General features: G+C 53.1%; 2 protein-coding genes across 2 annotated transcripts in view; one reads left to right on the forward strand and one right to left on the reverse strand.

Annotated features, from left to right (window-relative positions):
* The window catches only part of NMNAT2 (nicotinamide nucleotide adenylyltransferase 2), a 31,406-nt gene extending 27,144 nt beyond the window's left edge, over positions 1-4,262 (forward strand). Inside the window, exons 6-11 of the mRNA XM_075096808.1 lie at positions 20-100; positions 211-255; positions 1,478-1,554; positions 2,555-2,656; positions 2,902-2,969; positions 3,111-4,262. Of these exons, the coding sequence (XP_074952909.1) occupies positions 20-100; positions 211-255; positions 1,478-1,554; positions 2,555-2,656; positions 2,902-2,969; positions 3,111-3,213 (476 nt within the window). The 3' untranslated portion in view covers positions 3,214-4,262. The remainder of the gene's footprint in view (positions 1-19; positions 101-210; positions 256-1,477; positions 1,555-2,554; positions 2,657-2,901; positions 2,970-3,110) is intronic.
* Positions 4,263-6,206: 1,944 nt separating this feature from the next.
* Positions 6,207-26,357, reverse strand: LAMC2 (laminin subunit gamma 2). Its single transcript, XM_075096799.1, has 23 exons — positions 26,213-26,357; positions 21,756-21,944; positions 19,130-19,259; positions 18,098-18,196; positions 17,737-17,873; positions 17,226-17,348; positions 16,552-16,741; positions 16,086-16,198; positions 15,560-15,778; positions 14,574-14,753; positions 13,830-14,063; positions 13,452-13,588; positions 12,988-13,141; positions 12,660-12,865; positions 12,303-12,382; positions 11,693-11,830; positions 10,759-10,903; positions 10,367-10,516; positions 9,986-10,100; positions 9,699-9,898; positions 8,941-9,099; positions 8,753-8,852; positions 6,207-8,541 (listed from the first exon to the last, which is right to left on the reverse strand). The coding sequence occupies exons 1-23, from the start codon at positions 26,325-26,327 to the stop codon at positions 8,291-8,293; spliced, it is 3,564 nt and encodes a 1,187-aa protein (XP_074952900.1). The 5' UTR covers positions 26,328-26,357; the 3' UTR covers positions 6,207-8,290.
* Between the last annotated feature and the right edge of the window lie 1,094 nt (positions 26,358-27,451).

The raw sequence follows: 27,451 nt of genomic DNA on the forward strand, positions 1-27,451 counted from the left end.
TTTTCTTCTTCACCTTTAGCAAAGATCCTGGGGAAGGTGGGAGAAAGCCTGAGTCGGATTTGCTGCGTTCGCCCACCGATGGAGCGCTTCACTTTTGTGGGTAGGTGAAGTCCCAGCATAGCCTTGGCTTCAGTGCCACCCCCCAGCCTTCCTCCCAGCCCCCTGTCCATGGCCGGTCACCAGCAGCTCTCTTTTGCTTCCCTTCCCCAGATGAGAATGCCAACTTGGGGACAGTGATGAGATATGAGGAGATCGGTGAGTATGCAGCCCCCTCTGCAATGCACTGGCTCCTCTGTGGCTGGCTGGCCAGCACTACGCAGCTCGGGAGCAGCTGCACAACACACCTGGTGGTGAGCAAAAGATGCAGGACCATCATCCTGTCCCAGTGCCATCTATCAGGGCTCAGGGGTAAAACAACAGCAGTGCTAAACTGGCCTGATCTCATTCCTGTTGGCAGGCAAGCAGCCTAAAATAAGGGACCAAGCCACAGAGACCCGGCTCCCAGCACTGGCATGGACCTGCCATGGCATCGTGCCTTGAAAGTCACCCCAGATGCCATGAAACCTGCCTTTGGGCAGTGGTGTCACCCACGTCCTTGCATTACCCACAGCCCTGACAAGCTTTGCACTCAGCAGCAGGTGGGATTTCAGCCACCTGAGCAGCCACAGTGCTCCTTTCTCTAAAGCCCTTTAGGAGTTTTAGACCCACTAGGCTGCCATGCACTTGTTATTGCCATATATCACTGAGGGCTCTGCATGGGAAGCATGGTCCACCAACAGCTTGCTGGTGTTTTTGAGACCCATTTCATGGGCTAGCTCACACAAAGCCTGGCACAACACCCATCCTAGCACCAGCACCATGCAGAGCACAGAGTCTTTGGCCACCTGGAAATGCCAACCAGGGAGGCACCTTCTCATGTAGCCACCTCATCCCACCCCTCCAGGTGGGTTTATGGCTTTCCTCTGGTATTTGTACAAATAAATTAATCTTTATGGGCCTATTGGAGTAGAAAGCTCCTTCCCACAGCGCAACTTTCTTGCTGTGCTTACTGAGCAGCAAACCCAACCCTTAAAGCAAGCTGTCAGCAAGCACCAGTCCCAGCCTGGGGAGAGAAATGGAGGACGCAGAAGTCCTCCAGGGTGTGCAAGGAAAACCTCTGGTCCTTTGTTATCAGCTTTGCTAAAGCAAACACAGCTGTGCCCAGAGCTCTGAGCAGTCTCCTGGGCTCTCCCCATTGCCCCTGTGGCTGGAGCCCCTGCAGCAATGCTGACAACAACCCAGCAGCATGGGAGAGGAGCTGAAATAAAGCAGGGTGGGGGGCTATTTCATGTGTGGTACTGGTAGGGATGCGAGAATCTTTAGTAAACTTGTTTTGGCAGGGGAGGTCTGCAGGAAGTGCAGTGGGATGGCAGTGTGGGGGATGCCTGCTCAGACCCGTTTTCTCCCACCTCTGAGCTTCTCTGCTTCTTTTCTTCAGAGCTTCGCATTTTACTGCTCTGTGGCAGTGACCTGCTGGAGTCCTTCTGCATCCCTGGTCTCTGGAATGAGGCGGATGTGAGTTGCCACCACCTGGTGCCCCTGCATGATCCTCTTCCTCAGGCTCCCTTCCTCCTCTCCTTTCCACACTCAGCACTCCTGGGAGCCACCTGGGTCCCTCAGGATGGCAAGAGTCATGCCCACCATCCCCACCTCGTCCTCCATCCCAACCCTGACCCTCACATGCCCTACACACAGGCAGCCTGAGGCACAGGGTCTTATGCTCTCAAGTCACCAACCCTCCCCAGCCTCCTCTTCCACAGACCCAAGCCCTGCTCCCACTCACCACTCAAAGAAAGGATATCAGCAGGGGTGCAGATAAGCTGGTCCCAAGGGATTTCCAAAGGCTATGCTCCTGCTCCTTGTCCCCTGGAAGGAGCCAGCATCAAGTAGATGCAATTCCCAGCAGAGTGATGTGTGAAGGTAGGACATAAGAGCTTTACAAAAGTTGGTCTGACATTAGAAATTAAACACACTTACCACCAAATCAATAGCTTTCACTTAATAAAATGTGCTGACCCAGAGCTCTTTTGGATGAGCCTGGTTTGTCCTGTAATGGATGAGGCAGTGGGAGCCATTCCCATGTGGTGGCAAGTTTGGCCACCAGCCTTGGCGCAAATTCAGGTTTTCTCTGCCCAGGGCAGAACAAGACCTCTGTCAGGACCAACACATCCATCCTGGTCTTAAAGCCTTCCAGCAAGGCAGAGGTCATATCCTCCTTGGGCAACCTCTTCTGCTGCCACCCTCTTTCTACCATTACAAGACCTCTCTATAGCCTACCCTCAACAGCTATTAATAGGATTTAACCCTGAACCATTTTGTACACTGCAGACCACTAACCAAGCCTTAATGAATCCATGTTTCTGCCAAAGACTGTCCAGCTAGCCACAAATTCACTCTGTCTCCATCCAGACCACGGCCTAGATTTCATGGTGCAGGGTGGGGGTTGGCAGACAACGAATGGCACATTTTGCACGGGATGGTTATGAAAGCTCTCCCCTCTTTGGGTCACTCCTAGATGGAGGTGATCGTTGGGGAGTTTGGGATTGTGGTGGTGCCCCGAGATGGAGCAGACCCCGACCGGATCATGAATCATTCCTCCATACTCCGCAAGTACAAAGTAAGTGGATGCACATGTGGCTGGGGAAGGCTGAGAGAGAACCCACAACCTCTCTTTACCCAGGGATCCACTTCAGCCACAGGGCACAAAATGTCTTGAGGCCAGATGCTCTCAGCCTCTAGGTCAGGTGACCATGGGGCCACCATGCAGCAGCCCCCCAAAGGCCAGTGGGGCAGGGGGGCTGGCAGGGCAGACGTCCACTTTCAGGCCATCCTTTTGCTCCTCTCTTCCTCATTTCCCTGCAGAACAACATCCTGGTGGTGAAGGATGACTTGAACCACCCCATGTCAGTTGTCAGCTCCACCAAAAGCAGGTGGGTAATACAGGGGGACTCCTGCTATGGGGTTGGAAGATGGGTGCCCCCCAGCCAGCCCCTCCATTTATGGGGACAGCAAGGTGCCACCTAACCCACCTAAATGGACTCTGATCTGTTTCTCTCCCCCCATACCCTCAGACTGGCCCTGCAGCATGGGGATGGACATGTCGTGGATTACCTCTGCCAGCCTGTCATTGACTACATCCTCAAGAGCCAACTCTACATCAATGCCTCTGGCTAAGTGCCAGAGGCCTTGCAGCGAGACAGCCCTCGTGTCCCACCTGCCAACAGCTCTCCATCACTCTTTTCTCTCTCTCTCTCGGTCTGTGTCTCCATCTCTCTCCCCAGCCCATGGCCTCCTGCCCACGTCTGCCTCTCACCCCCGGTGCCAACGCTCTGTCATGCAGCCATATCTAGGGAACTGCTGCACGGCCTGAGGGGAATGGTTTGGTCTCTTTTTCCAGGGAACCACCCCCCATCCTATATGCAGGGAGGGAGGACCAGTAGAAGAGCGATGTGCTCGGTGCACTTGAGGGGAGGTGGCTCCAGCACCCCCCTCCCAGCATGTCACTGGGAAATGGTCCCCCGGTCCATCCTCCCAGCATGCTCAGGGCAGGGGTTTCCTCATCTGCATCACCTTACAGTACTTAAGCTCAATAAATCTAGGTGGACTTCTTTTTCTTAAATAGTTTTAGTGTGAGCCCTTTGGGCCTCTCAACACGATGACCAAACATCCAGGTTGGCAGCAGGCAGTTGTAACCCAGCTGACTTGATGCCCCACAGCAGATGGACCTCCTTAGGCCGGCAGTAGGACAACCCAGCTAACAAACTGCTCCTCATGGCCCTGAAAAATCATGGAGAGGGCATTTCTGAAGGGGAGCAGAGGCCTTGGCAAGCATTGCTGCCAAAGAATTACTAGAGGGGATGTCATGTCTCACCTTTCCTTGGCTTCAAGTGAACCCAACCCACCCCAAGCCACACCCTAGGCAAGTGAGTTGGGGTGATGCTCTACTCTGACCTAGTGTCACAGGCGGCAGCCCACAGCACCTAGAAAGGGACCTCCCATTTAAGAAACCAAGAAACAAGGGAGGAAAGCAGCAGGTGGGGACCCAAAGCCTCTGGTGAGAATTTGCCCCAAACCTGGCTGAGCTTTGTGGGGGCTGGGTCCATCCCCATCCTCTAGCCTCCAGATCTCCATTTCTGTCTGTAAACTTCCCCCTCCTCCCCTCTGCTCCTACCCTCTTCCTCTCCTTGAAGAGTTTATTAAATGCATGATACTTTCCCCCTCCCAAACTGGCTGTGGCTACTTTGCACATCCCTTGGCACATGCCAGGCTCCTGCTTTCCTGCCTGTGATGTGCCCCCAAAAGCCAGGGATGGAGCCTAGCAGAGATGCTCACATTAAAAGTGGGGTAAGCAACATGAAGCGAAAGAAAATTAAGTCCTGCAGAGAGAAGGGTTGCTGAAGCAGGCTGTTGTCCTGCTGAGCATCCCTAGGGTGCAAGAACCCTGCACAGCCCCTGGGAAGGGTCACAGCCACAGGGAAGAAGGTGCAGTCCTCCTTTACTCCTCACTTTTTCCTCTCCCTTTCCTCCATCTAACCTTGTATCGCTTTGGGTATAGCCCTGCTGCCTATAGCTCCTGGGCATCTGCCCACTCCCCACAAATTTGGGCTAACTAGGCTCAGGCTAGAACCCCCAGCCAAGGCATGACTGCTGTCTTTGTGGCTTTCCTAGGGCATCACTGTGGCTAGCTTCTGGTCCCCAGCAAGGCACAGTATTGTGTTGAGACATCTGAAGGCTGAGAGTCCTCCAGAGTATTTCAGGGAAAGATCTGAAATTACCTTTTTTTCCCCCCCCGTAAATATCTACGAAGGGTCACGAGCTGCTCACATGGAAGCTCTAAAGATGAGACACTGCACTAAATTTGGTGACCCGCTGAATGCTGCTGGCACCTCTGTAACAGCAAGCAATGTTGGACAAAACAAACCAGCATACAGCCACAGGCACAGAGCAGCAGCTAACAACTTCTCAAGGACAGCCCTTCCCAGAAGGGAAAGCAAGAGAGACAGAAGCGATGTGACTCGCCCAAAGGCCAGAAGAGGTCTTTCCTTGTCAGGGATTTCCCTTCACATGGGGAGGCTCGTTCAGGAACTGTCATAAATTCAGCAGCTACATCCCTCAGTGCCAGCTCTGGTATCCCCAGTGGTTGTGTATGTATCCCATGGGGTGAGGAGATACAGAGACGCCAAAGTAGAGAGGGAGGTGAGAGCATGTGGAACTCGGAGTGCAGGGATGCCTCTTCTCCAAGGAGGCCTTCAACCAGTTCAAGATGCTCACCAACACTCTACTGAGCTCCCTTAGCTAACACACTGGGCAGGTGCCTGTGGTAGGACATCTCATCCATGAGACACACAATGTACGTAAGCCAGGAGACTCCTCTCCACCCGTTGTTCTCAAGTGTTCAGTTTTTCAGTCTCTCTTCCCTCTCCACCCCAACACAGAAGTTATTGTTTCATAGCTCCAAGCCAGAGGAGAAAGAGCAGTGGTAGCAACCAGCCTCCAAAACACAAACACACACACACACACTTTAAGCTCCTGGAGGAGCGATGCTACTCTGAAGGGGGAGGAAGGACAACGGGTTTTAACTGAGGAGGAGACAAAGGGAAATAAAACAAAGGAGGTGGAGAAGGAAGGCAGGTGGCATGTCCAAGAGCCATCTCAGATCCTCCCTCCCTCAGGTACGCGAGATGGGACGCACAGGAAGCCAGCTGGCTTCCCATCCCATCACGGTTAGGACAGCATGCCTTAGAGATGTAGCGTTGTGGTATGGATGACGAGTATATTCTGTCTTACTAGTCTTACCTGCGCCTTTGTGTATCCATTCAGTAAAACTCACAGTACGGGGGGTGGGATGGTGGGTTTGTAACAGGTCATTAAGCTCTGGGACAGGTTTGGAAAAAGTTTTTGGGTGGGTATGGGGAAAAAAGGAAAAATCATCCCTGAAGATCCATGCGACCACCAGGGAGGTGAGGACACAGGTTTCCAGGGTGCAGGGGAGGGGTGGGAAGAAGCTCGTGGGTTTCAGTCTTTGAACCTCCACTTTTAAACAGTGCAATTTGCTGAAAGAGAAATGAACTTCAAACGCCTTTTGGAGAAAAGAAGAATACGGGGGGAGGTAAAGGGGTTGAAGTTGCCATGCCACCGATTTCACCTTTGTCAAAAGTTTTGGAGCCTGATTTTTTTTCTTCTGTTGCTATATGAAAAAAACAGTCATTGACAAAAAAACTTTATCAGCAAAATGTTTAAATTATGTAATAAACAAAACAAAACAAAGATGTTACTGGTGTCATTTCAGAACAGCCCCAAGACTGAGTCAGCATGAAGAGCACAAGGGGCTGTACCGCTGGGAAAGCTGATGGCCAAACTCACCCAGAACAGGAAGCTAGAGAAAATAAACCGGTAGGCAAGATCCAGCCAAAAGTATTCAGTATTTACTGACTTCTCTCCTTTCAAAAAAACACAACTCGAGTTAAAATAAAGTCAGGTCCATAATATCTGTCCCTATGCTGTACAATGGGAGGAGGAGAACATGCCAGAGGCAGTACATCTCACTTAAATAAAAGTATAAGGCAGACATTTTACTCAGTATATCCTTATCAAGCAAAAGCACAGGCACTGCGTTATCAGACAATCAGCGCTAACGAGGGATAAGCATGTCCCCCAAAGTGTCCTCTGCCATCCAGGACCTCCTCTTTCACCACCACGCAGGTCAGAAGGCTTCAGCAGAGTTGACTTGCAGCACCTGCTAGCTTTTTTTTCCCCTGAAACGGCATCTAAAAGGAAGCTGGCAGCAGTGTCAGAATGGAGCTGGACCCACAGGAAAGCCGTGGGTAGATGAAGGAAGGAGCATAGTCTTCAGCTTCTCCAAGCTCTGCTCAGATGTACAGTGGGAAACCCTGCAGACAACTATTTGAGCCTCTATGAAACATCAAGCACCACATGGGTGGAAGGGATGGATGTAGAGAGGAACAGGCAGCACCAAACCAGAGGCAGAGATGCATTTAAGACATTGTCTGTATTTTTAAATTGATCAAATCAGGGTGCTGGCACTCCAGCAGGAGGGACCAGGCTCTCAGCCATGAGAACTTGTGGCTACAGACCCCTGGAGAAAGTCCCCGTTCTGGTGACAACTGCTGCAGGGTCCTGGGGGCTTATGCTGTGGGGACACCACCTTGTTTCTCTCAGGATCTGGGAGACCTAAGAAAGTGTCTGGTATCAATCTGGCTGGTCTTGGAAGGAAAGGTTGTGCTTGAGTGTGTAAGGGGACGGTAGGGAGACCTGTTCTTGCCCAGGAGCTCTGACAAGAGAGCCATCCCTCAGGGGCTTTGAGACTTGAAAAGAAGTGTGGGAGAAAGAAAGGGGGTCCTCACCTCCTCGCTGAAGGGAGCGGGTGGAGCAGGAAAGACTTTCCATTTGAGGAGTCCCAGCAGTTCTCTCCTCTACTAACCTGCTAGCCTGGGGGCCCCTTCTTCCTCCATCCAGCACATCACCCTGAACTCAGAGGCAGCTGCCACATTTTTTGTATCCCTTTAACAAAACAGTAACCACCTCACTGGGAAGCACGGTGGAAGACCTGCAGCTTTATGAAAAGGGTCATCAGCAACATCTGATGACAAATCTCCAAGCAACAGCAAAACCACACCAGCTCCACTCCCAGCAAGAAGATTGGGCAGGTTGGGAGGAGAAAGCCATGTGAAGCATCACTGATGCCACATCTCAAAACTCATCTTTCCTGGCCGCCACTTCATGCCGCTAGCTCCCTACCTTCTGAGCTACCAAAGGCAAGGAAGACCCTGCAGAGAGCATGAGGAGGAGGTGGTGGTGGCAGTGTCAAAAGTAAGGAGAGAGACTCTAGTCCTTCTGTGTGTGACAGACCAGGAGAGCGGATCCACAGGGCGTGGAGAACCTCTCAGCTGTGAACTTCAGGCTCTGAACTGTGCAAACTCCCAAGGTTGACACCAAGCAACCCCCACCTGCACCTCAGAGAAATGTAGGAACGGGCTGTTCTCCAGCCAGTAGCACCTGCACACAACCAGATGTCTCCTTCCTCCTGTGACTGAGGGATGGACAACTTTGAAAAATCAGGGACTCTCCAGGGCCAGTGTGGCAACACGAACTTCAGCTGCCACGCTGAAATTGAGGGTAAGGATCAGTTCAACACAAAGGCAGCTGGTCCTGCCTGGTTTGAGGAGGGCAGCTGGGCCAGGCCGTCCTGCCTTCACAGCCTGGCAGGTGCTGCAGCCTTTCCAGAGCTAGCTCACGGCAGTTCAATGGCTTTTGTGTTGTAGCAGCCTGGAGGAAGGCTCTTTTGGATATCCTCCAGGTTCTTAATATCTGCCAGGATCTCATCAATGCTGCTCTCCAGCGTCCGTACCCGGGCCTTCTGCAGTGTGGCTGTCTGCTGCAGCTCCGACATCTTATCCTTCAGCTGGCTGCTTCGAATTTTGGCTTTACTAAAATTCATTTCAAGCTGCTTCAGGCCATCCTCATCCACGACAGCAGGTTGGTCTGTTGCACAGGGGGGAAAAAAGGAAGAGGGAACCATGGATGGAGGTGGAGGACTAGGTCTTTCTAGATGCCCCAGCAGCTCCAGCCTGCTGCACAGTCTGTTTACAGGCATCATCTGCGGCAGCTTCTCACAGAACTCCTAGCACCAATGCCTAGACCCCACCAGGGACTTGTCTCCCTCCACACCCTACAGCAGCGGCACAAAACCTACTCATTAGATGCAGCAGCTCTTCCAGGAAGTTCAGTGTCTCCTGCATGACCACCCCTGCCCGGCCAGCTTCGGCGTGGACCCTCTGAGCTTCCTGAGCTGTCTGAAGAAAGCAAGGTGGCAGCTGTAAGGCCAAGTCTCACCCAAACTTCAACAGGGAAGGGGGCAAGGTGCAGGAGACAGGGACCCACCTCCTGTATCACAGCAGCATCTGCCTCAACCTCTGAGAGCTTCCTCTCAAATACACCATCTACTTCCTTGGCCTCACGCTGCAAAGTGGCCACTGCTTTCTCTAGGGCAAGGACGCCATCAGCCGTCTTGTTGGCTTCCACCTTCAGCCGTGTGATCTCCTAGGGAAGGCAAAGGGACTTTCAGAGGGGCAGAGCATGGCTGAAATTGGTCTGGATGCATGGTGCCTGGAGTAGGTGGAAACTGGTTCCTTCCACAGCGACCCAAAATTATTGCAGGCTGTCCTGCATCCTTCATGTGCTCCCACCAGCTGCTCCAGAGAGAGTTGTTTCTATGATTATGGCTTAACTGCTCCTGCAGATATCAGCAAATCCCTTGGGAATTACAACGTACAGTCTGGAGTCAAAACTACCAATGCCAAGTCTGGGAGCTCACAAGCCTGCCAGCAACTGAGACTCTGGAAGTGAAAAATCCCCTTGGTCACCAAAAGGTGGCTACAGAGAGATGCCAGAGATATCCTCATGGTACAAACATGCCTGCAGAGATCCCCACGTACTCACTCATCTACTGCCAACTGTCTTATCTCTGCAGGATCCGCTATAGAGAAACATCAGCCAAAAAGTCAGTGCATCAGGTCCAAAAGTCAACGCATCAGGTCCACCATGAAGGCCTATTGGAGTTGCCAACCACCTCCTTTTCTTCCATGATTTTCCCTTCCAAACCTTTTTCTGCCAGCAGTAGCATCAGGGCTTGCCCTCACCTGCTGGATTCCCATGGTGATCTCCTTTGCTTCCCCTGCCGCGCTGCTGGCTGCCTTGGATTCGGAAGTGGCACTGCCCAGGATTGCTTCGGCTCGGTCCGTCTTCTCCTTGGCACTTGTGACCATGCTGCTGATAATCGATAGCCTCCTCATGGCATCTTCAGCTTCCCTTCTCTTGTCACCTGCTTGCAGGTTAAACTCTGAAAAAAATGCATGTGGAAATGAAGCTGTGTTACCTTTGTGAGATCCCACAAGGGAGGGGAAAGGAAGGGTTTCTAGGACATTACCCTGGAGACTCTTCAGGATCTGTTCTACCTCGTAGAAGGTGGTGTTGCCAGCACTCACGGCTTGCAGGGCTGTGCTCCTGGCAAGGTTGGCTCGGGACAGCAGCTGTGTCAGGGTCTGCAAAAGGCCAAAGGGACACAAGAGGCTGATGATGGGCAAAACCCGTCATCAGCCTGGTGCTGGTAAAACCCTGCACCAGCAGCTCTGTGCACATGGTGAAGTCTTGCATCAGCTCCAGAAGACCAGTCCCAAGTGGCTGTGTTTCTGAGGAAGGCGAACATGCTAGGACAGCACATAGTAGCGGTGGTGCCATGGGCATCCCACCAGGGGTCCAGCTCATGCTGAAGACTACTCAAGCTTCAGCCCTGCTGCCAACCACTTACTGCTCTCTCGCCCTCTCCCCTCCGCAGCAGCTGCTTGATTTCTTCCTCCCAGCGCCCTGTGCGGCTCTGCAGCTGCAGGTACTCTGCCATGTAGGTGTCCACCAGGCTCAGGAGAGTGCTGGCACCCTGCTTCAGCCGGGTTGCCTCCCTCTGAAACACAGAGACATAATGACTGCCTGGGGGTCCCAGCATTTCCCCGGGAGCCACAGCAAGCAGTGACAGATGTTTGTCTCTTGCTCCTTGTGCTGTGTCCAGCTATGGGGGCAAAAGCATGGGAAGATGCATATCTAACAGCTCCCCAATGGAGACAGAGCCCTGGAAAGGGCTGAGCAGGGAGGGTGTAGGGGAAAGCGAAAGGCGGTTTCCTGGTCCAGAAGGCACAACACCCTCACCTCAAAGGAGCTGATGTCGGTTTTCATCAAGCGGGACAAGGAGTTGAGGAGCACCAGGCTGCCCTGATAAGCCTTGTCTGCCTTGGAAGTCATCCCATTGGCATCAGCCTCCAGGCCTCCAGCCAACAACTTCAGCTCCTCATACCTGCATGGATGCGAGGCTGAAGAACATGGTACAAGCCAAGCTGCCAACCCCACCACAGCATTAATACTGTCTCCTACATTGACTTGTTCATGCTCCCTGAGCCCTCTCCAGGGTCCCACACAGATTTATCATGCTGAGAAAGCTAATTGCAAACATCCCCCACATCCCAGCCCCTCTGCCAGGTGGGGTATCTGCTGGGTCCTTGCTCATACTCAAAAATCTAAAGGTGTTTCACACTAGCTGAACCCTCACAGGCTCTGCAGAGGCTCTGCTAATCCCTGCCCTATCACTGGATGTTTCCCCTTGCACATCCCCATTCAGCTCCTTAACTTCATTTGGGGCCATCGCTCACACCCCACCAGTAGTGTGCAAAGTCCCAGCCCCATAGTGGGCTCTGGAGAGGCATCAGCCCAACCAGACAACATGGGACTACATCTACCCTCAGGCTAAACCCAGCCCAGATTTGCAGCTGGACACAGAGTTGCCCCTGGGGAGCCTGTTCACACACATGGCATTAAATGTCTTCCCCCAGCTGTGGGCAGGTCCCTGGGGAGCATCACGGTCTGTAGATGGGAAGCAGATGCTCTGCAGAGCTGCCAACCCTCCATCTCCACTGCCTAGACATGCCAGCGACTGAAGTCCAGACAAGCCTCTGCCTGCCCTGCCTCCAACAGCACGTTTCCTCAACTCAGCTGGGGAGACAGGGAAGGGGGCATGGATGCTCAGCCACCGCGTTCCTCCCTCCCACATGCCCCCCACGACAGACGGGCGAACGCAGCCTCCACTCACTTCCCAAGCAGCCCTTGCAGGGAGCCAGAGGTGGCCGCTTCTCCACCAGCAGCCGCACGCACCAGCTCCAGCGCCTGCTGTGTGTCCTCCCGCGCTGTCTTCACGGCTTGCTCAATGGCGTTGGCAGCTTGCATGTGGCTGCAAAGCATTGGGGGTGGGGGCGGCAAGAAAGGTTTCCCACCTGAGTTTTCCCCACCAACTTCCTTTACCGGTGTATTCAGCAATACTGGATCACACCCTCTCAGGAAATGCAGTGTGTTAGGGAAGGGACCCCCTATTTTTCTTGTCCCTCCTGCATCTCCCAAGAGTAGAAGAGCACCAGGGGGGAGGCAGATGCTGTGTGTTCCAACTGGACACTCATGGGCCAAACTCTGACCCCAAAGATGCTTCTAAAATACACCCAACACCACCGTCAAAGGCAACTGAAGACAGATCTGTAGGGCAGTGAAGCCAGTCCAGCAGCCACATCTTCCCCTGCTCCAGGGCTGGCAGAGGTTATGGCAGCTGCAGCCTGGTGGCTAGGCAAGGACCCCCAAAAAGGACATGCTGGGTTCCCAGCAGGAGGTCAGTTGCCCTTCCCTCTCTCTCAGCCGATGCGGGAGCGACTCACCTGTTGGCCAGTCTCAGAGCCTCCTGGGCCAGCATCAAGAACTGATTTGATCCCCCAGGGAGGTTTGAAACAGGAATGGTCTGAGGAGGAAGGAAGAGAGGCTTGGGTGCTCTCCCCTGCCCTCCATCTGATTGAGCAGTGAGAGAGGCATCTGCACACATTAAACCTCCACAACCCCCCAGATATTCCCACCAGCCCCTCCCCAGGTCCCAGCTCTACAGAAAGGGCTACCAGCATATCTTCTGCACTCACAAAACAAACTTAATAACTGGAATATGTTAAATTCTTGCTCTCTCCATGGATTTTTTTTTCAGTCCTGGTCTAGACTAGAAGCATGTCACACAAGGATGCTCTTACCACCCGATGCAGAGCAGCTCCACTGCGGTCCAGGTCCAGCCTTGCTCTCTCCAGCAGCTGCCGGGTGTCCTGCACCTGCCTCTCATACTGGCTACCAAGAGACCTCAGCCTCTCCACCGTTGCCTTGATCTCATCCAAGCGGCTCTGGGAGCTGGACCCTTGCCCCTTTATCCTGGCCACACGGCTTTCCAGAGACCTGTCAGAGGCTGGTGAGAAAGAAAGAGGAAGGGTGAAGAGAAACTCATCGCTGACCAAAAAAGCACAGGCAGCAAAACCCTCCCCTATTCAGCACAGATGGCCCCATCTGAGGGCAGCAGGCAGGTAGTACCTTGCAGGCTCAGGGCTTCCCCAAGGATGGTCCGCAGCATCTCCTCAGCCAGCTGCATCCTCCGCTCCAGCTCCTGGCTCTCAGCCCCACCACCAGCTTGCACCTCTGAGAACAGCAGCTCCAGCTCTGCCAGCTGCTGCAGGTACAGGTCCACCTGCAACCACAGCACACCGGCCCGTCAGCCAGTAGGATGCCAAACCCACAGTAGAAAGACCAGGGTGGGAATGGGGTCCACGGTCCAGCCAGAGGATGGGCAGCAAATCAAGGGCTCATTTTTGGATGGGGCACAGCTGGACAGCAGCTCTAGGTCATCTTTTTTTAATCAATTGAATCGCGTACAAACCCAAAGTTCAGGCGCAGCCTGCAAAATCATTTCTCAATTGCACCAGTAGGAGATGCTTGAGGGTAAACATATCACTGCACCTTTGCTGTTCACTGGCCCCAGGACTGGCAGAGATACTCACCTGGGCTTTCACCTGGCTGTAGCAAGCTGGGCACTCGCTCTCTTCACAGCTGGGACCCTTAAAGCCAGGCTTGCAGATGCAGCTCCCATCACTCCCACACTTCAGGGGCTCGGCACCGGGCAAGTCACAGGTGCAAGCTGCAGGTTGGAAAGGCACAGGATCAAAGGAGCCTGTCCCTACCTCAACCCTCAGTACATCCTTTCATCCACCCTCTCCCGCTGCTTTTGTCCCACCGTTTAGCCCTGTGCTCCAGTTCTTGCTCTCCGCTCCTGCTTTCCAGCCTTGGCTTTTGTAGCATCCCCCTTCCCACCAACACATTCTGCACTCCAGCATGAATTTTCTTACTCATCCCCAGCTCAGACAGCACCCGGCTCGCACCTCTGCACTTGTCAGCAGGATTGGGGGCCAAGGGGTTCCCAAAGAAGCCGTCTTTGCAGCGGTCGCAGTGGAAGCCGGCAGTGTTGTAGATGCACTTGAGGCACTCGCCCGTCTGGCGGTCGCAGTTCCCCACGGCGTTGGGCTCCACGTTGCCATTGCACTGGCACGGCTGGCAGGGCCGGGAAGCTGCTGGGTCTCCAAAATAACCGTCAGCACAGTACTCGCAGTTGGCACCTGGGAAAAGAGGGGTGGGGTTAAGCTCATGCTTTTGCCTGAAAGTCAGAGGCTTCCTCGCTCCATCTGCCCCATAGAAATGGGGGCATTTGGCCCCATTGGGGGTGGCACAACAGCATCTCCACTCTCCTCACCACCACAGACAATGCACGATATTTTAGCCTCTGGGCAAGGCTCTTGAAAACTGGGTGCAATGACTGACCTCAGGTGAGTAACCCCCTATTTGGGTTTTTTTTCCTATTTTTCTATTCCACTCCCTCCCCACCCCATCCTTTTCCATCCAGATGAGAACCTTTCCAAGGGCAGGGCAATGTGTGTTTACACAGCCCTTGGGGCTGAAACACCCTGTTGCAGGCAGGAGCAGCAGCACCATAGATGAGCCAGGCTGAGAAGATGGGGTGATCTGCCTGGCTCCAAGCATCCTAGCCCACCAACGCCTGCACCTCTCCATACAGCAGATTGAAACTCCAGGGAAAGGCAGAGCAGAAGTGACCTGGAGGAAGGCATTACCGGCAGCTCCAAGAGGGCAGCTGTCACAGATGACCTCCTCACCACCCAGTACCACCGAACAGCCTTGGCCATTGCCGCAGGGGCAGGCCCTGCAGCTGTGCAGCTGCCGGGGGTCTCGGTAGAAGCCGAAGGGGCAGCTGATGCTATTGCCCACATTTTCGTCTCCTGAGTAGCATTCACCTGAAGGAGGAAGGAAAGGGTTCAGGGCAGTTTGTTCTCACCCCCGGTGGGACACCACCCACCACTCCCCCTCCTGGCCACCCCTTGCTGGTGGCCATGCGCCCACTGCAGCGCAGGCACCCATCACCCATGGTCCAGCATCCTCCGCCACAGCCCTCACAATCCCCATGCCTGCCCATACATGCTTCATTTCTCTGCCCATCAGTCCATCAAAATGTGGAAAGAACCATGCCCTGCTCCTGCAACAGGAGCCCAGCAAGTCCCCATGGAGGAGCCTATCCCACAGCGTGGAGGCTGGCCATCACCACTCGAAGGTGGCTGGATCTCATTTTTCACAGCTTCTATAGCTCCCAAGAAGCCACACATTGCCTTTTGTGCCTCCTGATCAATGCTCATCTATTTGGAAATTCAATTCCAATTCAGACTTGGGTAATATTGACAGCTTAACTTTGCATTACTTTGACTTTATGTGGCAACACTGTGGGCTATTTTAACAAGACAGATAGTAAAACATGCTTACATCACTGATATTTACAGACACATTTACTTTTAAAATAAAAAGTCAGAAGAAAAGGTTTTTAATGCTATCCAAGCAGTAGAAGATGCTTTTTCTCTCTCCAGTTAGCACCATCTAAGCCCAATTTGATCCCAGTGCATCTTTCCAGTATTTTGGCTGCAGCACTTCTAGGCTTTGGGGAGTTCCTTGCACTCCAGCCCCACCAGCCAGGGATCTTGCCCTACTCAGTGCTCCCCACATTCCCCTATAGCTCAATTCCCAGGACACAGGCAACCGTGGCTTTTCTTACCTGTGTCAGGATCACAAATTCCTCCCCCCTGGCAATTGCATGGCACGCAGATGCTGAAGGGCCCCAGGCCAGGAGCATCTCTGCGGTGACCAGGGGCACACCTCTCGCAGAACTGCCCCTGGTACCCTGCAGGGCAGTCGCAGTGCTCCACCCAGGGAGCGGGGACTCCGGTGACAGGCTGTGCTGACACCAGGGTGACATTGTCAATGTAGCCAGTGCCTGGAGGGAGATACAGCCAGTCACCCACAGGGGCCAGCAGCTCCACCTGCAAGTCCACCCACACCTGGGACAGGCACAGGTTGCAAGTTTCATTACAACGCCCACAGGCAGATGGACCGGAGCCAAGGCTTTGCTGTCTGCACTGTTGCCATCCTGTTTAATCTCTTCATAATTTAGTTTTGCCCATCTTCGGGCACTTTATTATTATTTTAATACCTTTTAGCAAAGATATCTCCATCTGGAGACTTGGCATCTCCAGCAATGAGGAGAAACCAACCTTGTGCTTGCAAGCTCTCCCCCCACTTACTGTACTCCCCAAACGTGGCTCGGATCCAGAGAGCTGTCAGGTTTCCCAGCAGCCTGCGATATTCAAAGTGATTCAGCCTTGGGCTCCATTTGCTGCTTGGGTGCTCATCCAACCTGCCCGTGGGAGTGGGGAGAAGTGGAACCGGTTTCAAGAAAATTAGATACTTCATCAAGAAAAATGCAGCAGCCCTCACCCATCTCCCTCCTGAGCCCAAGGCTTCAGGGGACAACCTCCACCCATGCAGCTCACCCCAAGAAAAGTACCCAGCCCAACCTCAAGCCAGATCATCTGCCACCACTCACACAAAGTAACCCCCTCATCCAGGAGAGAAGCACCTGAGATGCCTCAAGCCCAAACCAAGCAACCTTTTACCACCTTTGAGGGGTCAGAGCTGAATCCAGGAACTCCCTGAAGCCACAGCCTTTCTTGCTTACCCTGCCCCAAACGCCCCAGCATCCCCCTTTACCTGAATGTGTATGTCTGGCTGATGCCACAAGGCAGAACCTTCCCCTGGGGTAAGAAGGGGGCAGTGACTCTCAGGCCACCTCCTTCCAGGACCACATCATGCGGAGATGGCTGGCGTCCCCCTCGGTCCAGGCGGTAATCGAAGGAGAGCGTCTGGCCGTAGCTCAGCTGCTGGTTTCCAAGGAATTTCACTGGAAAGGGAGGGAAGGAAGGAAAGGAAGGAAAGGGAGGACAGGGAGGACAGGGAGGACAGGGAGGACAGGGAAGGAAAATGAAGAGAGGGAAGGAAAAGGAAGGGAGGGAAGGGAGGGAAGGGAGGGAAGGGAGGGAAGGGAGGGAAGGAAGGAAGGAAGGAAGGAAGGAAGGAAGGAAGGAAGGAAGGAAGGAAGGAAGGAAGGAAGGAAGGAAGGAAGGAAGGAAGGAAGGAAGGAAGGAAGGGAGGAAGGGAGGAAGGAAGGAAGGAAGGAAGGAAGGAAGGAAGGAAGGAAGGAAGGAAGGAAGGAAGGAAGGAAGGAAGGAAGGAAGGGAGGGAGGGAGGGAGGGAGGGAGGGAGGGAGGGAGGGAGGAAATCAAAGACTTAAAATCTTACCTTCCTCCTAAAGGCTTAGTTCATGGGATCAGACCAAAAGGCAAAGGGGACACTAACGTCTCTCCCTACACCAATCCCACACCTACCAGGTGCCATGAAGTATATCGGCTCTGCTCTCCTCGCCGCTATGAAGGTGTCCTGATGGCGTGGGGACCACTGGAGCTGGGCTGGGGACCCACTTTCATGGATGCCTTGCCAGCCTTCAGCACCTGGAGCACCAAGAAGGAGCAGTCAGTGGGGATAGGGAAAGTGTTTCCCAGACTTCAGCATCTTTCTGGAGCTGCGTCTTATCAAAACCTCCGGCTTCCTACCCCTTGACCTTCAAGGGGACAACATAGATATCCCTGTTGATACATCTGTAAATAAGCTAGACTGGGCATGGGATTTTCCTCCCAAGTGGCAGGAAAGGCATGATTAAGCAAGCTGATGTTCCCCGCACCCTTGCACCCTACTTCTGCCTATGATCAAGCCATCCCACCCACCAAAGAACAGGGACTCCCAGCAGGGCTGCAAACCAGGCAGCTCCTCCAGTACGTCAAAGGCAAGGGATGGCAAACAACCCCAGGAGCCATAGGGATTTTCCTGCTTGGGATTCACCTTGCTGGAAGGTGGAGGTGATGTTGTAGACACTGTAGTTTTCCGCACTGACACATGCAGCTGAGTGCCCATAGCAAAAGCAGGGGGAGCATCCTGCAGGGTTTCTGGCATCCAGGTTATAGAAGTTTCGCTTGCACCTGGGAAAACACAAGAAGGTGACAACATTCAAGTCCATTTTCTCTTTTTCCTGGACAATACAACCAGCGCTCTAATGACAGCCATACAACACAGCCACCCCTGCAGTTCAAGGTCATCACCACGTTGGGATTGTGAGACACGGGTGGGTGTTGCCAGGGATGCAACTGCCAGGGAGATGGAGGACATGGCACGCAGCAGTCCAGCAAGTCCTCCTGACACTCACCTCTCACACCGCTCTCCGGTAGCTCTTGCCTTGCAGACACAGCGGCCAGAGCGGCAGACCCCCGTGCTGCCAGCCGGGTTGCACTCACACTGCGGGTACCTGCAACAGGGACAGCGGGACTCTCCACCTGGACTTCCAGCTCAGCCTGGGAGCTCAGTGTTCTCAGCTGTTATACAAGACAGCAGAGAACCCACCCACCCCAGCTACCAGTCCCATGCTAGAAGGGGAAAAATAATCAGCAGAGCCATTTCTAAGTAACCCAGCTGCAGCAGTATGGATGCCAGGCTAAGATGGTGCCCAGCATTACTGCCCCAGAACACCAGCTTGCAACCATCCCAGATGCCTCTCTTTAGCAAGACCCAGCTACAAGAGCAAAGCGAAGCTCTGCTGAGCTTAGTAAACCCTGGCTGAGCTTAACAGACCCTGGCTGAGCTCCAACAGGCAGCAACATGCTGGGGAGGCTCAGGCAGGAGGCCAGGCACAGCAGGACGGCTGCAGGCAGCCACCCCTCACCCCCACCCTTTGCCTGCCAGGAGTCTCAAAGGAGCAACAGTGGGGTGACGAGAGGAAGAAGAGGATATAGGTCTGAGGAAGCTGAACCAGAAGCACTTTGAAAGGTGTTTAAATGGGGGTCCATGCAAAGGAAGGAGTCAATTTTTACATGGGGGCAGTCCTTGCAAGTGGCACTGACACCAGGCAGACCTATACGTGGGCACATTTTATTTTCTATCTGCTAGCGTGGCTGGTGCCTGTTTGGCATTATTTGGATAATAAAGCAATTGCTTTGCTCTGGTTTTGGTGCCATTATGTGGCAGCAAGCTTTGCAGGCTGGAAGAAAGGTCCAGCTCCACTCAAGCATCCCCCCTCCCAGTGAGATTATCTTAGGGCTCTCCATGTGCTGCCACAAAATAAACCGCCTCTGTCCCTACACGGGGTGGCTTCAGCCAGCATAGGCTCTTTACAGAGGCTGGGAGAGCTCTGGAGGTGGTCCCTCCAGCTGTCCCCATGCCACTGATGGTTGCCAGCACTTACTGCCCGTTCCTCTGGCACCCAGCCTCGGAGAGGGACTCGAAGCCCGGCTGGCACTGGTCACACTTCTTGCCCATCACACCGGGTTTGCAGGTGCATCGGCCATCGCTGTCACACTGTGGGCCAAGGGCGCCTGTGAAAAGAGGAGAAGGAGAGGTTCAGATGGGTACCTCCCTGCACCCTCCCAGCGATGCTGCTGGTGGGACAGGGGAACAAAGCACCACACCATCACTGCAGCAGCAACCCAACCTCAGTGATGGGTCCCACCCTTGAGGTCCCAGCACAGGGCTGAGACACCAGGTCTGGCTGTTAAAGCTGCTCCAGCCTCCCAGACTGATGCAGAAGACTTGGAAGAGAAATCACAGCAGGCATTGACCAGACACCCAGGACAAGGATCTTCTTCCCTACTATAAAGGTCATTGTGAAGGACAAGATGGACTCTAAGGCACACAAACCAAGTGGAGAATTAGTTCTTCTTTGCCAGACCTGCTGCTAGTAGACGTCTGTGCAACTTGATTTTGGTGTCACCACAAGGACCTTATGGGGCTGAGGGCAATGGTAGGCCCTTTCATTTCTAACATACTGCTGTGCACATGCAAGTACCGAGGGGAAGGGATACCAGAGGACGGGCCACCGTCCCTCCACTGGGGCATCCCTGCATGCGACGTGGGGGAACCCATGGGGATATTTGCCCTCCCACCACCTTAAAACCTACTGCCTTTTCATCTTGCCATCTGTTTATGTTCTGGTGGTGCTTCTAGTGATCTTCCTGCATTGACAGAGAGCAACATGCATTTCAGTATCTACAGTACCTTGATGCAAGAGGCACAAGCTACCTACTGCAGAGCAAGCCAAAATCTCTTGAGGATGAAGGAGCGATCACATCTACTTTGTAACCACCACAAGCCCCACAGAAAACACCCCAGAGCTAGAAATCCCGTCTGATGGTCTTGCAGCTTGCAAAAAAGCCGCTGGAAAAGCTGGAGAGGCTAAAGCCTCCTGTCTGTCCCCAAATGTCACGGCACTTTGCACCACCTCCTCTCCCAATGTGCAACACTGAACTCAGGAGTTATCCTTTCACTTCTACAATGCAATTAAAAGCCTTTGTGGAGCCTGCCAAAAATTGCGCATCCAGGAAGCAGCAGCCTGACTCACAAACCTGGTGAAAGCCACTCCTCCCACACTGGGGTTTGGTCACCATCCTTGAGATAAGGATGGCAGCTGGGAGAGGCAAGCAGCTCCCCACAGGGCAGCTCCCGGTGGGTGTCAGTGGGTATGTAGCCACCCACCAAATTCAGGGCAGAGCAGACCACGGTCCCTCTCAGCAAGGCAGAGATTGTTGATAGAGATGCTGGAGGGAAGGGATGCCATCCAGAGGGACCTTGACAGGCTGGAGGAGCAGGCCCCTGTGAACCTCAGGAAGTTCAATAAAGCCAAGTGCAAGGTCCTGCACTTGGGTAAGGGCAATCCCCAATATCTGTACAGGCTGGGGGATGGATGGATGGATGGATGGATGGATGGATGGATGGATGGATGGATGGATGGATAGCAGCTCTACAGTAAAGGACTTGAGGGGGTACTGCTGGATGAAATGTTGGGTGTGAACCAGCAATGTGCACTTGCAGCCCAGAAAGCCAATCGTGTCCTGGGTGCATCACCACCAGTATGGCCAACAGGGGCAATGTTCCCCCTCTGCTCTGCCCTCATGAGACCCCACCAGGAGCACTGCATCCAGCTCTGGGGTCCCCAGTATATGACAGACATGGACCTGTTAGGGTGGCTCCAGAGGAGGCCATGAAAATGGTCAGAGGGCTGGAACATCTCTGCTAAGGACAAAAGCTGAGAGTTAGGGTTGTTCAGCCTAGAGAAAAGAAGGCTCCAGGGAAACTTTATAGCAGTTTTTCAATATATAAAGGCAAGCCCCACAAGGGCTTTCAATTGCATCATGAAAGTGAAAGGATAATTCCTGAATTGTGCCTTGGGAAGGGATGTGGTGCAAAGGCAGAGAAAGTTTTTACCAGGGCCTGTAGTGACAGAACAAGGGGCAAAGTTTTTAAACTGAAAGAGAGGAGGTTTAGCTTGGACATCAGGAAGAAATGTTTTATGATGAGGTTGGTGGGACACTGGAACAGTTCACCCACAGAAGTTGTGGATGTCCCATCCCTGGAAGTGTTCCAGGTCAGGTTGGACAGGGCTTTAAGCACCCTGATTTAGTGAAAGATGTCCCTGCCCATGGCAGGGGGCGTGGACTAGATGATCTTTGAAAGTGCCTCCCAACACAAACCATTCTGTGAGTGTGATTGTTTGGGGGGGCAGGTGGGTTTTGAAGCCTGGCTGCAGCCTGGAGCTGCTGAGGGGTTCAAAACACGAAGCACCAAGCAGTGAAGCACCCAGAAGGAGCTCCTATGACTTATGGTGCAGCAACACAGTGCTGGGCACTGGCACCTCCCCAGATAATCCCACCTGGAGCCAAGCTTACTCCTGCAATTGCTCTGGTCCAGTGTGTAGGGATGCAGAACCTGACCTAGCCCACATGCTCAGCAGGGCTGAGGGACAAGCAGGACAGCAGGTGCTTTAAGTCCCTTTACACCCCTGACCCACCCTGTCCCCTCAGCAGCTGGACACATACCCTGGGGGTGGCAGTAGCAGGGCAGGCAGCAGTCCACCTCCTGCTGGCGGAAGAAGCCCTCCTTGCAGCGCTCACAGTGTGCACCTTCTGTGTTTCCCAGGCAGCCAAGGCAGCGGTACCCGTTCCCCGTCTCCCTCAGGAGGTTCCAGTCGAAGATGCATTGCCTGGACATCCCATTGCAGTCGCAGACTGGGGAGAGGAGAAAGACATCTCAGGTGATGCCCAAGGAAGAATCCCGGGTGATGCAAAGCTCCCTTTCTTGCTCTGCTAGTAACGAGCCCCGTCCCCATATCTCTGCACTTGTCCCCACGTATCTGTGTCCATCAGCCACCCGAGTGCCACCAATGCCTGTGCTGTGCTCCACATCCTTGCGCTTTGGAGGAATGCCAGGTTTCACAGCTCAGGATGGACAAACCCCTGGGCCAAGCAGCCCCGCTCCACAGAGCAGCACAGCCAGGGATGTTCTCCATCCTCTCAGAGGCCTTCCAACAAAATGAGGTCTTTGAGTAAGCAGAGATGGTAAACAAAACCCCAAACCTCATCCTGATAAAAGCACGGGGAACTTTACTGGTGACCTCAGGGAAAAGGGAAGGATCCCTGAGGTTATGCTTGGTTTGACCTGGCCTCTGACCAGGAATGAGCCCAGAAGGAAAAGCTCAACCAACTTTGACCAGGTCCCTCCACCTAGGTCTGTGATGCAAGTATCCTCCCAGCCAAACACAAGAGCGATGAGGAATGGTTTGTGATCAGAGGAGCTTGGTGGAAGCACACCTGCTGAGAGGGAGATTAAAAAAAGGTTTTGGCAGGATTACACCAGTCACCTCACCCATCCTCCCTAGGAAGAAAAGCTGCAGCTGCCAACATCACTGCACGGTGGAGGTCAGGAAGGATAGGCATGAGATTTTACATCCCACTACATCTGGAGAGCAGGATGGCAGATATCTCACCAGACATGCCTGCTCCAGCATTATTCTTCATTGCCTTACCTAGATCTTCTCTTGAAGTCACCTCTCATCTACTTGCCAAGCCCTCAGTGGCCAGTACTAGATTGTTTAAGCCTGGGGACCTTTATTTCAGACGAGTTCCTTAGTGCCACCGAGGAGAGCAGACACAGTTGAAAGAATGGTTGGTAAAGACAGGCAGGAGAAAGAAACACCCTGAGGGAAAAAGCAGGGTCTGCGGGGGTGCAGAGCCTGCTGACAGGCTGCTCCAAACCACCCTAATGCTGCTGTGGGATCCCCAACTTCCCTCTGAGAAACTCTTCTCGCTGCTGAACTCCATGGGACATGACAGAGAGTCCCCAGCTGTCCATCCCAACTCAGGACACCTCTGACAGCACATGGAGGTGGAGGAAATCCAAGAGCAAGCACAAATCTGCAGCATGGATGCAATCAGCAAATTGTACTTGATACATGTGGAGGCTCCTCCTTCCCAGTGCTCTCCTGGCACAGCTTAGCCGGAGGATACAAGGTCTTCGTGCTCCATATCTGTGATTCCCGGGACCAGGTGAAGTTTCCTGTGCTCACCGCCCAAGCACGCAACGCTCAGCACTCACACCTGGGCACCGCCCGCCACCCTCCCACACACCCATTAACACCAGCATACCAGACAAAGGCACTCAGCAAGCAGCAGCCAAGCCTGCTGCCAAGAAGAGAGATGACTTCATGCACCAGCAAACAAGGAGAGAGATTTTTCCAAGTCCAGCAAACACAGTTCTTCCCTTGCAGCCTGGGCTGCCAGGAGACCAAGACCCAGCTGCAGAAGGTCTTCTCCCACCCCAGCCTGCTGGGAGGGGACCTATGGATGCAGAAGTCCTGCCCCTTAAGGTATGAGAACGCATCTAGAGCCTCAGTGGGCATCACCAGTGACCGAAGGTCAGAGACAATACAAACAACCTGCCAAAACCAGCAGTGCAGGACTTTCTCAAGATATTTGTGCTCACCTTCACAGTGGGACTGCTTGGGGTCAATCCCACCCCTTATCCCTCTACACTAAAGCTGTTAAACTCCACCCTATGTCTATATAATCTGGAGGATTTACTGGGTTGCTAAATTACAGGCATGAGCACCATTCCCCCAGGGAATGAAAACCTTTCTTCAGGTCTTTCTCTAAGGCTGCAGCACGTTCAGAGACAGCTCTCCAGCCCTGGCACTGATTCAGGTCTCGCTAATCTGATGCCATTTAAAATGCTGTTGGAGATTAGTGCCACCCCCTCGCCTGCATAGCTGTTCCTGTTGCTGGTCTTCTCCTGGAGACCTGAGACCTCAGGTAGGTTAGTCTTTGCCAAGAGTGAGGCACTGGAGTTGCTAACGAGATGGAGCATGACAGAGCTGCTGGGAGATGAGGACCAACTGAGAACAGGATCCTTTTTGTATTCAGGTGCCCTGAGGCTCTGCCCTGAGATCATCCATTTCTCAGGCAGCTGTGGAGAAGCATAGGCTCCACAGAGAATAAACTTTGCAGTGGATTTCTTAAGTGCTACATCAGGATGAAGGTGGTCTGAGGCATGCATCCAGCAGGACATCATTCCCCCAACTCCCACTCAGCATGAAAAACACTTGCTATGCTGAGACAAATTCCCACATCAGAAAGGCTCTGAGAAAGAGACAGGCACCTTTGGACCTCTTAAAATGTCATCTTAAATTCACAAACCAGAAAATGAGGTTGGCCCTGGGTCTGCGAGGAGTAGATCCAATAGCTCCATACGTATGAGCAGGTCTGCAAAGACTACTCCTTTCATGAAGGGATCAACAGAGCTTTGCATGCAACAAAGCCTCTACGAGAACACAAGCCATTCCCTGCTCCATGCGTTTGAGACAGTGACCCAGAAGGCCGTCCCATCTGCTACGCCAAGTCCTGGCTTTCCCCATCACCCAACTCCACAGCTTTCTTGCTGGAGGAAAACCTGCCTGTGTCTCCTGGGGCTCCATCAACATCAGCAGGGAAAGAGCACACACTGGGAACTGAAAACTGCCATTTGATGTTTTCTCCTTCCAACACACCAAGTTAGACACCTCATTGGCACAGCGGAGCTCTGACCTCCCCACCCCAGCTCTTCCCCAAAGCCAGGAGATCCCTTCAGCCATCATGTGCAGGCACACACCACCAAGGCAAACGCACGCTTGCTTGGGCAAGGCTCTGCACGGTTCAGAGTACAAGTGCCCTGACCTCTGCCACTCGACCAGATCATACGTAAAACTAATTTGACTCAAGCAGTTCATTTGCATGTAAAACAGGATTACGTGTGCTAATTACAAGCAGGCAACTAGCACTGGGACCAGAGGACTAGCAGCACAAGAGGCTAATTTATGCCACCAAACCAACTCAGAAGGCCTGCTGCAGCATAAAAGCATGGCTGGTTATCAACTGCCGCTTTGACATACGCACAGAAATAGGTTCAAGAGTCCATGGAAAAGCAGCATTTGCCTACATGCTGCCAGGAGGGAGAGAAGAAAAAAAAAACCAAAAACCTACATCAGTATTTTAAAACTTGCATGCAATTAAGGCTGTTGTAATAATTATGCAAGTAGCAAGAAAAGCAAATCAGTTTTTTTAAAAAATCCCAACAGAACAGAATACTTATTCCGCGCTTTTCCCCCCATCACATTGCACTGCATAAAAAGGAAAACTGGTAAAGGACCAATTCAAGCACAGCGAGCATATTTCAGAACACCAGTACTGTGCTCTGAAAAACAGAGCGATAAGTATTGAAATTGCTCAGTATTTACAAAATACATGTAAAGACCCGGTTTTGGCCAAACATGCCCATCTCCAGACTATATGCCAATATGACTGAAACCCTGATATTGAATCACTACTGGGCGGAATGCACTTAAATGTCCCTGCATTGCCCTCTCTGCTACAATTGCATATGCCAGAGGATCCCCTGGATTTTTAAAGCTCGCCGTAGGTCTGTGTACCGCAGGAGACTCGCCACCTCCCACAAGGTGTGGTGGGGCTGTGAGCACCTCATAAGCCCCACGGACTTGCACTAAATACAAACAACGCATGTGTTGCTACAAAAAACTGGATCCTGGGTGCTCCCAGCTCTTCCTTAGTTTTAGAGAACATTTTGGTTACAGCAGCAGGCGGCAGATAAGCCACCCGCTCCCTGGGCAGCGCTCATGCTTACACCCAAATCCCACCCAGGTAGTAAGGCTTTATACAGAAAGCAATAACATAATTGCATATAACTATGTTATTTAAAGGGGGTGCCAGCAAAAAAAAAAGTCTAAATGCTCATGGGATATCTAAACCCAGAGGAAACTTAAGGAGAAGCACCTACAGGTCCAATTTTAATCCCAAAGGCGGGAGGGGAGAGCACCCTAGCAGGGTGCTGCAGCACCCAGCCAGCTCCCAGTTACTCTCCGGCACTGGGGCAGGGCTGCAAGTAAAGCTGCTGGCGGGATTGCACATCATCGCGAAAGCAGGAACAGCAGACCTTCCCGAAGCCTCACCTTCTCCTCTGTTGGTGCTTAGGGCTGTGGGCAGGAGAGACGCCGCGAGGCAGCACAGGGCCAGGAGCCAGCACCCAGCCATTTCTTGTGCCAGGGAGCACAAGGCACCCTGCATCCAGCAGATGATGGCGGGGTTTGCAACTGGCTGCCTATTGCTTTATTTTCGAGTGGTTTTTATTGTCTGCTCCACCTGAGTCACTCCCAACAGGAAGAGCGTGTGTGCCGTGAGCTGACTCACCCTGAGCAAGGAGAGCCCAGCCCAGGGAGCACAGACAGGCGCCCGCACACGCACCCGCCTGTAGCTGCCCCACGCCATCAACAGGGTGCAGCACCCAAAGGGCCTCCTGCTTGCACCCTCCTAGGGGTGCTGGCTCATGGGAAAAAAAAAAATAAATGTAGCTGCAGCCCCAGCAGACACCCCTCCTGCCCGTCCTGTTCGCCCAGCTCCATCCCACCCACTGTTGCTGCCTCTGCGGGCAGGACACCGGTGCTGGCTGGGGAGAGCTGGGCTGCCCAGGCATGCAGGCGGCTTACAGGGAGCTAAATGAAACACAGTGAGCTCACGGGAAGCCTTGGGAGGGTGGATGTGGATTGCCTGCTCACAAGCCAAGTCCAGCCAACCAACACACAAGAGCAGGGCTCAAAACCAGCCAGAAGAGGTGACTAGCGGGATTAAGCCAAGGGCTGCTGGGGATGCAAAAAGACCCTGAGGACACCCTGGACACATACTTAGAAAGCAGATCTACTGGCATTTACAAGACAAGCGTCAGGTTCAGGAAATCCCCAGACGTAGAAATGGGGTGGAGGCTGGGAATCATCATGTTTGTCTGCTTTTGCTCCTGAGATAGAAAAGGTCGGGTCCTTGTCCTGACCTAGTACAACAACTTTTATGTTAGGAAGAGGATGATGAGTGCAGACAGAGAAGGGAAAAGTCTTGCCTGTGGTCACTGACGGAGCCAGGATGAGGATGCTGGGCTCCACAGCCCCAGGTCCATTAGTATTTTTGTCTCAAGGGTAGCCTATAAGCCACACAAGACATGAAGGCCAATTCCAATTTGATCCTTCCCTTTGCCTTGGAGGAGGACATGACCACTTCTACGGTGGAAGAGAGAAATCTGGAGCCAGGGATCCTCCTAGCCCTGCATACATCAGGATAAGTGAGACACTGGCACATCCACTTGACCTGGAAGAACATCCTACCAGAGGATCACAAGGAAGGCTGGATCTTGTGCTGCATCA

This window comes from Phalacrocorax aristotelis, chromosome 6 (genome assembly GCF_949628215.1).
Source record: "Phalacrocorax aristotelis chromosome 6, bGulAri2.1, whole genome shotgun sequence".
Taxonomy (NCBI): domain Eukaryota; kingdom Metazoa; phylum Chordata; class Aves; order Suliformes; family Phalacrocoracidae; genus Phalacrocorax; species Phalacrocorax aristotelis.

Bases quoted from the DNA above. Each gene is read 5' to 3' on its own strand.
- LAMC2 (XM_075096799.1), bottom strand. From the start codon at position 26,327: ATGCAGGGTGCCTTGTGCTCCCTGGCACAAGAAATGGCTGGGTGCTGG. The intron at 8,853-8,940 runs GTGGGTCCCTGT...TGCTTTCTTCAG, and splicing joins ATGCTGCTGTGATACAGGAG to ACAGCTCAGGAAGCTCAGAG. The intron at 8,542-8,752 runs GTAGGTTTTGTG...CCTGTGCAACAG, and splicing joins AGAGCTGCTGCATCTAATGA to ACCAACCTGCTGTCGTGGAT.